Source organism: Zonotrichia albicollis, chromosome 2 (genome assembly GCF_047830755.1).
Source record: "Zonotrichia albicollis isolate bZonAlb1 chromosome 2, bZonAlb1.hap1, whole genome shotgun sequence".
NCBI lineage: Eukaryota > Metazoa > Chordata > Aves > Passeriformes > Passerellidae > Zonotrichia > Zonotrichia albicollis.
This window is the reverse complement of record NC_133820.1, coordinates 43,210,174-43,223,159: the sequence shown is the minus strand read 5'-3', so window position 1 is coordinate 43,223,159 and position 12,986 is coordinate 43,210,174. Positions and strand designations below refer to the sequence as shown.

The window sequence follows — 12,986 nt, the reverse complement described above, 5'->3', positions numbered from 1 at the left end:
GTAATAGTTTAACTGGTATCAAGGATACATTTAGCACATGGATATGCATTTTTCAACAAGGTCCATCCAAATACATAACAGGCCAATTTTAAAAGTAACTTTTATCAATCCCTTACCACTCCAAAGATTGGGAAAAATTTCCATAAGGACAGGAGCTATAGCAAATACAGAAATCCTGTGAAACACAGAAATTCTATGAAATCTAGTTTTGAGACCCAATTGCCAAATCTGAACCATCTTCAAAGACCTTTTGTCATAAGGAACAAGACTTCTAGTCACACAATTAACATTTAAAAGGAAGTTGGTTATTTTCTGAATTTTGTTATTTTAGAATGGACAGACTTCCCTTGAGTTGATCTAAACGTGAATATCATGCTGTTCTTCCATTCTTGCAAAACTTCCCAGACACGATGGCTGGGTGATAAATGCCAAAGAGGAACTGGAAACAAATTTGAAGTCATGAAAGAATGCCTTTCCAGTTCCCTCTACAGCTTGGCCACTTCTTATATTACTCTCCCATACAAATGTCACAAAAATACTAATATTGTGAGAAACTGTTTATAAGTAGAATACACAAAACACCTTCTGTAAATCATCAGAAAAGTACAGAGAGTGAGCTAAGATGCACTGAGCAGGACCCAAAGCCAGAAAGGGATCACTTTAAAATCTTTTCAAATTATTTAGTGAATTCTAATCTCATCTTCCTCTAACAGATACAAATTTCTGTAAACATTAACAAGTGTAGCATATTGAGGTCTAATTTTCACACACATAGTATTTAGATTTAACTACTGGGTTTATCAATATATAGATATATTTTCCATTGCATATCTGAGCTCTCTTTATAATCAAAGAGCAAATTAAGTTTTACACATACCTGTAAGACACAAATATGCAGCTAAATACCGTTTTTCAAGGCCATCTTTATAGGTCTGAATCGCACCATAGATTGGAGGTAGAATGAAAATCAGGTTACTCACTGTGTTCCCTGTAGGACAGAAACACAAAGCAGAGATTTAGAATTGGGTACTATGCACTTTAACTAAATCTAACAAAATTACGTTCACTCATTAGAGACAGGTTCAACAGTTTTCATCCAGAAAGTGACCCAGCAAGACACCACTGCTCTCCATCCCTAGTCTAGTGGAAGGTGTCCCTGCCCCCAGCAAGGGGCTTGGAACTACATGGTCTTGTAGGTCCCTTCAGGACTCTATCCTACATTCTACCCAATGCAAAAAAATGACATGTGCTGCAGAGACCAGAGAAAGCAATAAAAGCCAAGAGCCCAGCTCTTGTACAGTGATTTAGATTTGGCTTGTTTTTCTTTTCCCAACGGTGCTGACCTAAGCAAAAGTGCAATGAAATCCTGCCAAGTTTAAGTGAAACAAAAGGAAATGGTGCATCTCTCAACAGAGGGGATGCAGATTCAGCTTTTCCACTTAACCATAAATCATAATTTTGAGAATAGAGGTTATGTTATGGGAATTAAATGCCATACAATTTGGAAAAATGAGCAAATCTATTAAAAAAAAAAGACTTATACAAAATAAACTGCACATTTTCACACACCATCAGCTAAATATATATAAAACTGGAATCTAATTTGCCAATATCCCAATGAAATATACAATTTATGAGGTTATGAAGACCTCCCCCCTCCATTTCTGTATTTTTTTATTCAGCAGAAAATCCCCAAAGCATTTCACATTCTATAACAAGGAACAAGAGTGAGCAGGTCCTTTCTGAATCACACCCCTAATTCAAGCAGCTACTTTTCAGGAGTCCTACTTGCCAAGATCCATCCAAAAGAAAAGGAAAACATAAAAAATATGTTCATATAACCCTAAGGTATTGCAGCACCTTTAAAACAAAAATTCATACTTGAAAATTAAAAAAAAAATTCATACTCAAATGGAAAAAAGGTTATCTCAGAACACATGTAGCAGAAGTGTACCTAGCTCCCTTGAACAAGGCAGCTCTTCCATATTCTCACAAAGTACATACAAATCTCACTTTGAGACAACCTTCTCAACCAGTTAAAAATCTCATCTGATTTTTATCAGAACTTCTTTAAATCACTTCCTTACTGATTTAACATAATATCCTGCCCAACCACGAATTTCACCAAGTTATAACAAGTCAAATCAAATGTGCCAGAGATCTCACTCTTCTGGACAGCTCTGAATTATGTTCCTCCATGTAAAAGAAGCCCAGCTGAAAACAAAAACTTTCTGTAAGGATATACAAGTTTATACCAATATAAAAGGCCTTTTTTGTGTTTAAATTCTTTGTGGAATCTTTACTTTTTTACCACATTCCCACATGTGTTGCAATGGGTAGTGATTCACTTTCAACAGAGACCACGTTTGGAAGAAATTCACTCAGAAATGCTGTTGTGTGACACACTGACCATTGCCATGTCCTCCTGTAAATCATGCAAACATGTCATTTAGCCTTGAAAAGTAGAATAAAGGTTACACAGTCTGGATAGCGAAACTTCTGCTTTCTAAAGCAGTGCTCAACTATGCCCATTTTCAAGAGAAGTCAGTAGATATTATATAAATGTCACTCTTCAAGGTCACCTTATATAAATGTCACTCTTCAAGGTCACCTGGTTATGAAACTGTCAAAAGCCTGGCAAAATTTCAAATATGAAAATGCCAAACAAAAGAAATACCATGATGTTTATCCACAATTGGGAAGGCACATGACTGTGGAAGAGAGTTGCAATAGGATAACAAACTTCAGATGGGTGTAAGAATGCAGAAAACAGATTCTTGTGTAGGAAAGGGAAGGGAAGGTTTCAACACTTCCTGTAAAGCTATAATGACATTAAATTATTGAAAATTTATGAGCATTTAATCTGGGAACATCTTGCTGAGAGAGGAAATACCATAGACCTAATCTAGCTGTACATTCCTGCCACTCCTTCTCTGCACTTTTTGGCCCATATTATTCAGAACATTTGCAGCATGGATTAGGCAAGCCTATCTGCAAACATACTTATTGAAAGTTGTGTGCATTTTTTTAGAAGGGGAAATGGGGGCAGGGGAACAATAAAGTCCTCTGGCATGCTGCTAGCAAAATTATTTTTTTCTAGAACAAAAACTCTTCTTGCAAACCCAGATCCCCAGGAATACATATTTCATAAAAGTCTAGCTAGTCTTTACAGGATTATCCTCACACAGAATAGCTTATAAATTCATTAAAAGGGATTTTTACTAATTCCACCAAAAAATGGCAGTGGGATATGCACAGAGATTAGCAAAGAATACCAAGAAAGAAGAAAAAAGTAACACAATGCAGACCCATAACTCTACAGTTATTTAACAAACGGAAGCGAAACAGTTATTTAACAAACAAGGAGGTTGAAAATGGGAAAACAGTTCAAATTGCCAAAAAGATTCATATTTTTTCACTAAATTTCCTTTTTTTAAAACAGGGGAAACATAATGCAGCAGAGCTCTGTGGGAAAACCAGCAAATGGAGAAATTGCAACTAAGGCATGAGGAAAAAGATATGCAAAACAACTAAAGAAGAAATTATTGGTTGTGCCTATATGAAATAGGGTACATCAGAAATTAGACAAATGCACACGGATAGACCTGAGCTTAACTCTGCACAGCATTCTTATATTTCACTACTGGATTCCTTGAATACTGGTCCAGGGAGTGACCTAACTTTTCTTTAGTGACCAAAGACTGCTTTTCAACATTTTATCTTCAACACGTCCATCAAAAGAAAGGCAGAACACATCATCTGGGAGAGAAATAAATGAACTTGCAGATTGAAATGACAAGAACAGGATTAAATATGATGGCCATGAACACACCTTTCAATGTGCATATGAATCCTTATTCCATATGTAGAATTAATCTATTTGAAGAGGCAGAAAAGTATGGTAACTGACCATAAATCATCACTGTATGCACAAACACATTATTTATTACATTTATTTCCAGTAGAGGCAGTGAAAATAGTTATGTCTTCATGCAAGTCAACAGTGGAACACACTGTTCTCTAGTTATTGATAGAAGAGAAAGCTCCTCAGGTGCAAAGAAGCTCCACTCAGATGGGAGTGATGAATGGGAGCCTATATTTTCAGAAGGGACAAGAATTGCTCAGCTCACTGTACAAAACAATGGCTGGATGGAACAAGACTGTGCTCTGTAAAGACATCGTTTGTCAACGCCAATGACAAAAGGGAGCTGTTTGAACAGAAGGATAATACTGACAATGACTAAATAGATATAAACTAACCCTAAATAAATGCAGGCTAGAATAAAGAGGAAAGCTTCCCATTAGAGAGGAAATATTTACAACTGCCTCCCAACAGAAATGAGCAGCACAGTGAACCTGCTTTCAGAGTGGAGCTCGGGAAGCTCCAAATCATTACATGATGCAGTAGCCTACCAGAGTACTAAACCAGACCATGTCCACAAAGATTATAGATGGTACTAGGCACAGGGCTAAATTAAGGTCTAATCATGATAATGTGACTGACTGCACAAATTTCCATAAAAGTCTTTCAAGACTGTTTTAATGCAAATCATTGTTTCAAAGTAATGTTTTATTCATTGAGAGAATGCCATAAGGTACCAGAACAAAATCAAATTTATGCAAAACATCTTTTCAACAGGCTTCTGTCTGTAGGAAGAACAGTATGAGTGTTAAACCACATCTGCTTGCCATTCTACAAATACAGCAGCAAAACCTGGTAAGTCTTTTTCTAATGCATGTACATTCACATTCTTCAGGCCCTGAAGAAATACGTGTGCTATCATTAACACTCAAAGATCCGTATAAAGACTAACCAGAAATACAAACAAAAATAACTTAAAAGGGGAATAGTTTCTACAGGCAGACCCAGGTACAATATACAGCTTACTGTTACACAGACATTGGAAATACAGTTAGCAAAGACACAAATTTGAAGTATCTTTCATAAAATTTCCATTTTTCCAAATATGTAGTTAATTCCACACTAGAAAGTAAGTGCTACAATAAAGTTGGAGGAAAAAAATGTGAAGCTGTAAATAAGTTGTAAAAGAACGTGGTCATAAAGTAATATAAACCATGCAAAAAGATAAGGAAAAATGCTGGGAGTTAGAATAAAGATGCTGGTTTAGGTGAGGAAGAAAAAATTATCATGTTCAACTACTGACAGGGTGATCAGTGTGATTTATCCTGTGTTAAGAGATGCTTTCTCCTACGTTTGTATACAGAATGACAGCAAGATTCACCAAGCACAAGGATCTTTTCAGATTTTAAAATGTTTGACAGAGAGAGCAAGAACAAATTAAGATTTTCACTCTCTTATGGTTTTTAAAAGACTCAAATCAAGAGAAATAAGTGGTACCCTCAGAGAGAAAAGAGGAAAACATTTGCTGTTTAAAAAGTTGACCATACATAAAGCATAAAGAGCTCATTTAATATCACGACTAACAAATGCAACATTCACCACAGTAAGATTTTTCATTATAGTAAGGTTTTTGCATTCCACTGTGAAACAGGAGAAAGGTATATATTTAAGAAAATAGCAGCCACTTTCCTAAGTTTTAATAGTCTAAGAATCCCTTTAAGTAAACACACAAGCAAACCAACAAAGTTTTGCAGCTGAAAACATCAATTTCATTGTTTGGATATGATGGTGCTCTGCAGAGTCAATTCCTGGATCATGTAGCTTTATCTTTTTACATCACTGCAGGAAGAAATTAAATATAATTATAAAAAACAAAGCCTCTCAGATGGCATCATGTAGAACTTGATTCATCCTTCTACCTGCTTTCAGATATAAGGAATTCTATTTCATGGTTTTGTTTCTGGAATCACCTCACTCAGTTCTGGTGCAAACTACAGCTCATTATTAGAGAGTTTACCAAGTTTCAAGAAACTGCAAAGCAATGCAATTCAGGCACATTTGAGAGCATAACCATCTACCGTCAGGTATGCTCTCTGCTCAGAAGAACCAACTACCCAGAATCACCTGGTTTGGCCACTAACTTCAACTTTTCGCTCACAGCTTATCACCAGGAGGGCAGAGCAGCAATTAGATTTTCACTTCCAACAGCCAGTTTTAATATATTCCACTTCAAAGTCTACAATAACTGCACTTCAGAGTGTCAGGAAATGAAAACTCCTGCTTCCATTTGATATTTCAGAAGGACCTCAAGGGGAGAAAACCAAGTCATCCCAAAAGGAATTTTGCCAATTTGTAATTACTGGACTGCCTACTTTCTAATGTGCATGAAGGATCAATATAAACTTCCTGTCACTTACTGAAATACAACACAGCGTTACTGCAGGCTGGAACACAGGACCAATGCTGACTTAAAAATAAAAATTAAAAAATAAATTTTTAAAAAATGTGAGCTTGGGGTATTTGTTTTTAAGCTACAAGATCAATTTCTTACGTTGCATAATTTTCCTTTCCAAATACTAAACTAGCCTTGATTTTGTTTACTAGGACATTAATTGAAGTTACAACTTCAGCAATTCAGCTGCAACTTGTACTGGCTACCACATTTCTAAAAACAAAATGGGAAAAATACTGAAGGAAACAAATACTGAACGAACTAATGAACTGTATAAGCTGTGTATGAAAGCTTCCTGAGGAACTATAAAAATGAGTACACATAAATAACACCACCAATCAATGGATCTTTACTGAGACTACTAGATCTTTCATGGCGTTTAAAATAATATCAGAACTCTATGGAGCAAGTTCACATAGATCATAAGAATCATAAAATTAAAAGAGATAAAACAGCACAGAAAAATGTGATGAAGTGCATTACAAAGGAATGCTGCATTAATCTAGCTCTGTATAGAAATTGTCATACTATTATGAGAAAAACTGTAAGGCACAAATGAGAGGGAGGGAGTAGCTACAACAACTAGGGAAGACCTGAAAAGGGAAAGAGCAGCTACCTAAATCTCAGCCTGACAGAAGCTACAAGAAAGCAACGTGGAATCCAAAGGGTTTACATGGGGGAAGGATTGAAAAGAAATATTATTCGCATTACTTAAGAAGAGCATTCTGATGAGCACTAACAGGCTGAAACAAGGAAAAGAGGGAAGTTTCAATAGGACATCTAGAAATCTAGCATCTGGCAGCAGCAACATCTCCCAAAAGAAGCCGTGAATCCTGGAAGAGTTTCAAACAGAATGGACAACACACTGCAAGATACATGAAGGAAACAGCGCACTGTGGGTGAAGAGAGGTGGCGAACAAGGTAGGAACACAGGCTCCTTCCCAAGGCCAGCACCAGCTCAGATGCATAGCAGTGGAGTGAGCACACCACGTTCCAGTCACACATGTCTCAGCCCCAGCAGCAGCAGAGCTGCTTCCAGTATGTCCAAGTGCTGGGACAAGGCCAAAAAAACTGAAGGCAACATTGCTGCTGCAGAGCTGGTGGCCAGCTGGAAGGTTTAAGTGTTTAAAGTCGGAATGCAGGGCAGCACTTTTAGACCTTCTAGGCTGCTTCTCCCTTGCTGGGCCTCCATTTCTCCAGGATAGCACAGCACAGATATGCAAGTTGATAGCCTTCTGAAGAGGTAAACCATTCCAACGATAGATTGGATTGGGGAGGGGTAAAGAGGCAATTTTAGGGAAAAAATTAATTATTAACAACACAATTTGATTTCTCTTTACAGTGCGCACTTATAAGTGGCTCCAACATGCTGTGTCAAGTGATACATTCCAATATATGGTTTCACACACTTTATATCCCAGCTGCAGAATTCATTCCCTTGACATTCATCATACTAGTCCAGCAAATATTTTCAGATGGTTGAGTCTGATTACACTATTTCATGTTGCACTTGTGTTCTTCAAAACAATCAAAAACTCTTTGGAAGAGAAAGCTCTCGACACTGCTGACTAACAAAACACACACAAAGTAAGCTCAGTTCAAACCTGTAAAGTGTGGGTGTATTTTCTTATGCACAAGCCTCTTTGGAATGCACATCCTACAAAAGCCCTTATTATAAACTGCTTCTGAATTGCCCTAGGTTACAATTAAGCTATCCCTTTCCTTACCCTCATCTCTGCAAACTGCTTTGCTACTGTATAGTAAAGGCTTTAGAAAACTACAACCTAACAGAAGACTATACTAACACTGACTTTGCTTCTTATGTAAGTTATACTAAAAATAAATGAGAGAAAGCTAACACTTAAATTCATATTTTAAAGCTCCACTTATTTCCTCATAAGAAACCAATACCCTTGAAGATACCCTTGCAATCCCAGAAATACAACAGTTGTGTTTATAGTGCAAGTTTAGACAGTGAAACATTGTTGGGGCAAAGAAATTTTTGCTCTTTCCCCTCAAATCCAAAACACACTGGTCACCTATTTAGTCTCTTTTACTGGAGGGTCTAAGCAACCCCAGTCCTCTGTCTCAATATCCCTGCAAGACAGGCTGGATAAAGCCGCCTGAGCCATAAAAAAACCTGCATAAAACAGAAGTCCAGACCTTCAAACACCAAAGTGTTCCCCTAGCCACTTGACCATCCTTAGCTGCCAAATAAAAATGAATGAGTTCACCACACCACTTCTCGTAAGTAAAGCTACAAAGCAGAAAATACAGCCACAGTAACAGCTGGGTACTTACCAGAAACAATGTTTTTGTTACCAATTCTCATGTTTAGCATAATGAACTTCTCCTGGAATTTTTAAAGGTTATCACAAGTGAAGAAGTGTCTAAAGCCCCAGAACTTGTTTGTTTGTTTTGAGGAAGGGTGATTCTGATTTTTTTCTGAGGGATCTGTCTCAAAACTTTTCATGAATGAAGTCTGAGATCAGCATGAACTGCTCTTCCCCAGAAGAACATTAGAAGGGCAGATTAAAATGTGGAGGACCAGCTGTGAAGTTTAACAGATAATTATGAAAGCAATTGCAATGAAAATATTCTGAGGTGATAGGCCAGAATAAGGATAGCTACAACACCTAAATTAAAAAGCCAAGTAGTCTCTTCTCTTTTGAAGCCTATTATCTTATTGTAGTTGTGCGTTTATCACACCAATGCCTGTCACAAGCACAGGGTATTGTGGAACATTAATAAATGGTTTTTGCATTTTGAATGTACCATTACCTGAAAAATAACAGTATTTAGAAATGTAATAATAAAGATGCAAGAATCTATTCATGACCATTTTTTTGAGACTTCAGGAAGCAGCTTGAACAAATATGATAGTACACACCTTCTTTACAGGACATTTTATTCTTAATCCAGGAAATTCACAATTTACCAGACTGCAAGGAATAAACTTGCATTACAGCCAGCTGCTATGCCATCCTCTCATATTTTAATATTGCTTTCCTAGGGTCTGAGAAACCACATGGAAAAGAAAGCATAATTTCTCCAATAAACATGAATCTAAGATGATAGCAAGCACACCAATTACTTTGAAGTACACCTGGAAGGATTTTGAAAGCAAATTTAAAGTAAAAACAGTTGACATAGGCAGATCATTTGAAATACCAATCTAGAAAGCTCGCTAAAAGCAAGTGCTTACATCTGGAAAATGCAATCAAAGTCTAAAGAGATTAGGCTGAGATGATGTAAAGTTAGAATATTACATGCAATAAGCTTGTAATAAGTTGCTGAAGGGCAGATTTACTTCTTTTATATCCTTTACTGGAGAACAAAATAAAACCTATTTTAAATGTTATTTTAAGGCAGGTTGATGATGTCAGACTGGAAGGAAATAAAAGACATGGAGATTACTGTTCAGCCCCTGCTAAAACTAAGCAGTGACCAATATACTACACTCATCATCCAAGTAATTTTCATCATTAACTCCTTCCAGCCATTCTTCTCCTATGGTGGCATCAGCATCCTGGCTTCCTGTTCAGTGTCTGCACCAACTCCTTTAAGTCTAAGGGTCTGTCCAGAAGAGAAAGCACAGATTTCAGAGCTGACAGCTTTGAGGTACCAAGTACCTCCAACCCAGCATCTGTCAGTCCTCACTACACTGGAAAAACTAACCTGAGGCACGGAAGCTGTGGGTATCAGCCCAGAGGCTCTGGCAGCACTGTCCCAGGCACTGTGCAGTGGCAGAGGTGAGCTGAGCCTTAGGGGAGCCAAACATGCTCACTGGACGCTGAGCAGCAGAGAATGTGCGCCAGTGCTTCTGTCCAGGTATTTGTAGCTTTAGCTTGGGTAGTCCATCTTCAAAATCCGAATCCTCTCACCTTCTCTCTCTTCCCTTTCTTACTATCAATACAGATTTCCCCTGGGCGTCCAGAACAATTAAAGCCTCTTCTACCAATGACTCATGCCATTCTTTTGCCCTATTTGGATGGCAGGAAATTAAAGGTTACTACAATACTACATAAAAAAATAATACTACATAACTGTAGGAGAACACATGAGGATAAGGAAACTGGTCAGCAACCACAGCCTGATTCAGCCATTCAAATACTGATTGGTGACATTCACCCTCTTATCATCAGTAGTAACAGAACATTCCTTCTGCAAATAACCATATTTTTTCTTTTCTTTTTTTTTTTTTTTTGCAGAGCTGCCTCAAATGAAAAACCCTAAGGCTAACTGAAACATGTGATGACAGGCAACTGATCACAAAAATGACCCGGAACCATCATCTTCAATCCTAAACATATAACTTTATCTCTGTTACATAGGTACTTCATTTCTCCAGTCTTTACCAGTTAATATAACAACCTCCAGCAAAAACTTTCAACAGTACCCAATAATTCAACAATGTAAGAATCAAAGGTCGTCACTCCTAGTCTACAACTAACTCCAAATGTACTCTTTAGTCACTGTTCAATTGTCATTTCAAGACAACATTCTTGTTCATGCTTGAAAAATTAAAAGAAAAATAATAGCAATCATCTATCATCCACAAATCTTGGCAAAAGCTATTCATCTGGAGGGAAAATGAAGCTTTTCCACAGAGACAGTAAGATCAAAGCCCATATCTTAAGTATCTCACAGTCGAAACCAAATAAAGAAAGAGATATAAAATACACTGAAGGTTCAAACTTTAAACACTATCTTTTTGTTATAAATATAAATTAATATAGTACCTACACAATAATAGTTCATAAGGTGAGTGGCAGGAATTTGGGCAGAAATCTGTTTTACTGAATAAGATACAAAATAGTTGAAAACCATATACAAATTAACTGTGTTCCCAACACAAATGTGGCCCAAAGGCTGGCATAGGAAATCTTCCAGAGGAAACGCCTGAGACAATTGTAGAAAAAAAATAATACAAAAGTCAAGTGGAAATCAGCACGGAACAGCTTGGAAGGAAACGCATTTAAGAAATGGAAAGAGCTTTACAGTATTTCTCTGCAGCCCAGAATAGAGGGGAAAAAAAGGACATGAAACATGAAATTGGGATAGACTCAACAGTTTCAGCATTTCAGTACGGCACTAAACGTTATGCACTGTGCAGAAGAATGTATCTGAGGAGCCTTGCAGGATTATAAAACTTGGGCCTTGAAAGATTTAACAGCCACCAAAACTCTGAGTGTAAAGCAACTGTGCTATCACAGATCACAAAGGCATAGCAGTTTGTTTAAGTGAATGAAAACAACATCTGCTGTATGATTTCACTACCACAGTGCATTTCTCTGCTGCTTTCCAAGGCACTGACACAAATCAATTGAACTGATTCTTAGAGAGACACTGCTCACCAGTAGCACAAACCAGCAATGATCCTCTGGTTTTTGCTCTGCTACATCAAAAGAAAGCCCTGAACTTCCACACTGCTACTGCTAGCACCAGCTTAGGGAGATAGCATTAAACTGGTATGAACAGAAGTGCATTGCCAACATTTTTTCTACTAAATTGAAAAAATAAAGCAAAAAGTTTTGTTTCTCTGATTTTCCAGGCAGTTTACTCATACCCTGGGGTCAGCACATTGTATATAGCTTATTCTTTCTGCTTATACAGCGTGTTTTCACAACTGTGAAAAAGACTTGGAAAAAAAGAAAAGAAAATACATCCATTTTCATTCATGAACAAAATATCACCTGGAACAACTCTGAGTTTATATATTTGTGAGTTTTTTCTTAAGTCTATAAGATTGAAAATCTAAAAAAATAAATAACATCTGCATCCTGTATAAGGAATGCAGGAATATCAGTAGAAATACACCCTGCACCTGTGTGCAATAACCTCCAGAGCAGCTCAGCTGCTGCAATCCGGGGTCAGCACCAGACCTGGAAGTCTCTGGCAGGAGAGCAGCACTACAAACTCCCTCCAAGAACAATCCAATCTGTAATGAGACTCACACAAACATGAAAAAGTTTGCTGTGCAAGAAAAGGTAAGTGCTTGTAGAAAAAAATACACCCATTTTACCTAGAAGTAATGTAAACTCCTCTCTGTGACAACAAATTCAGTTCATCAGTTCTGTTGGTCATTTTTGCTTCCTGTTGCAGATGACCCATTTGATTTCAGAGCCAGACAGATCTTCAAGCCTCCTTCTCAAAGACAAACAAGTAATTTTTCAGTTTTCCCTGGGTTTCCTCAATGAAGCTTAAAATACCCATTAGAAGGGATCACAATAGCATGCTTTCCAGTTAGGAAGCTGGTCTTTGATTGAACAAACAAATGGTGTTGACCAGACAGGATGAAGAAAGAGATGTCATTTGTCCATCAGGTTAACACAGAAATACCTCTGTCCCAAGACTGAAAGTGTCCAGACTAATTTTCATGATCAGTGCTCTAAAGGATTTTTTTGATCTAATACTCTATCTGTTTCCCAGGTGCTGATTCTTGTTCAAATGAAAATCCTTACCCAACATGAATTAGCAATAACTAAAAATCTAGCCTACAAAGCAGTGGCATCATGAGCTTACTGCAAATAATGAGTTCATTAAAGCATTGTATAAATCAAGAGCTTCTAGGGTCATGTCTTATGACTATTAAGTTGATACCTTGAAATCCTACTAGTTGGAATACATACAAAATTCATACAAAACATGAAGATGTTCAGATCACCCCTA

The 12,986-nt window shown here is 37.3% G+C and overlaps 1 protein-coding gene across 1 annotated transcript in view; it reads right to left on the bottom strand.

Moving 5' to 3' along the window:
• Positions 1-12,986, bottom strand: part of ACER3 (alkaline ceramidase 3) — a 56,357-nt gene that overhangs the window by 36,073 nt on the left and 7,298 nt on the right. Inside the window, exon 2 of the mRNA XM_005493152.4 lies at positions 878-988. Within this exon, the coding sequence (XP_005493209.1) occupies positions 878-988 (111 nt within the window). The remainder of the gene's footprint in view (positions 1-877; positions 989-12,986) is intronic.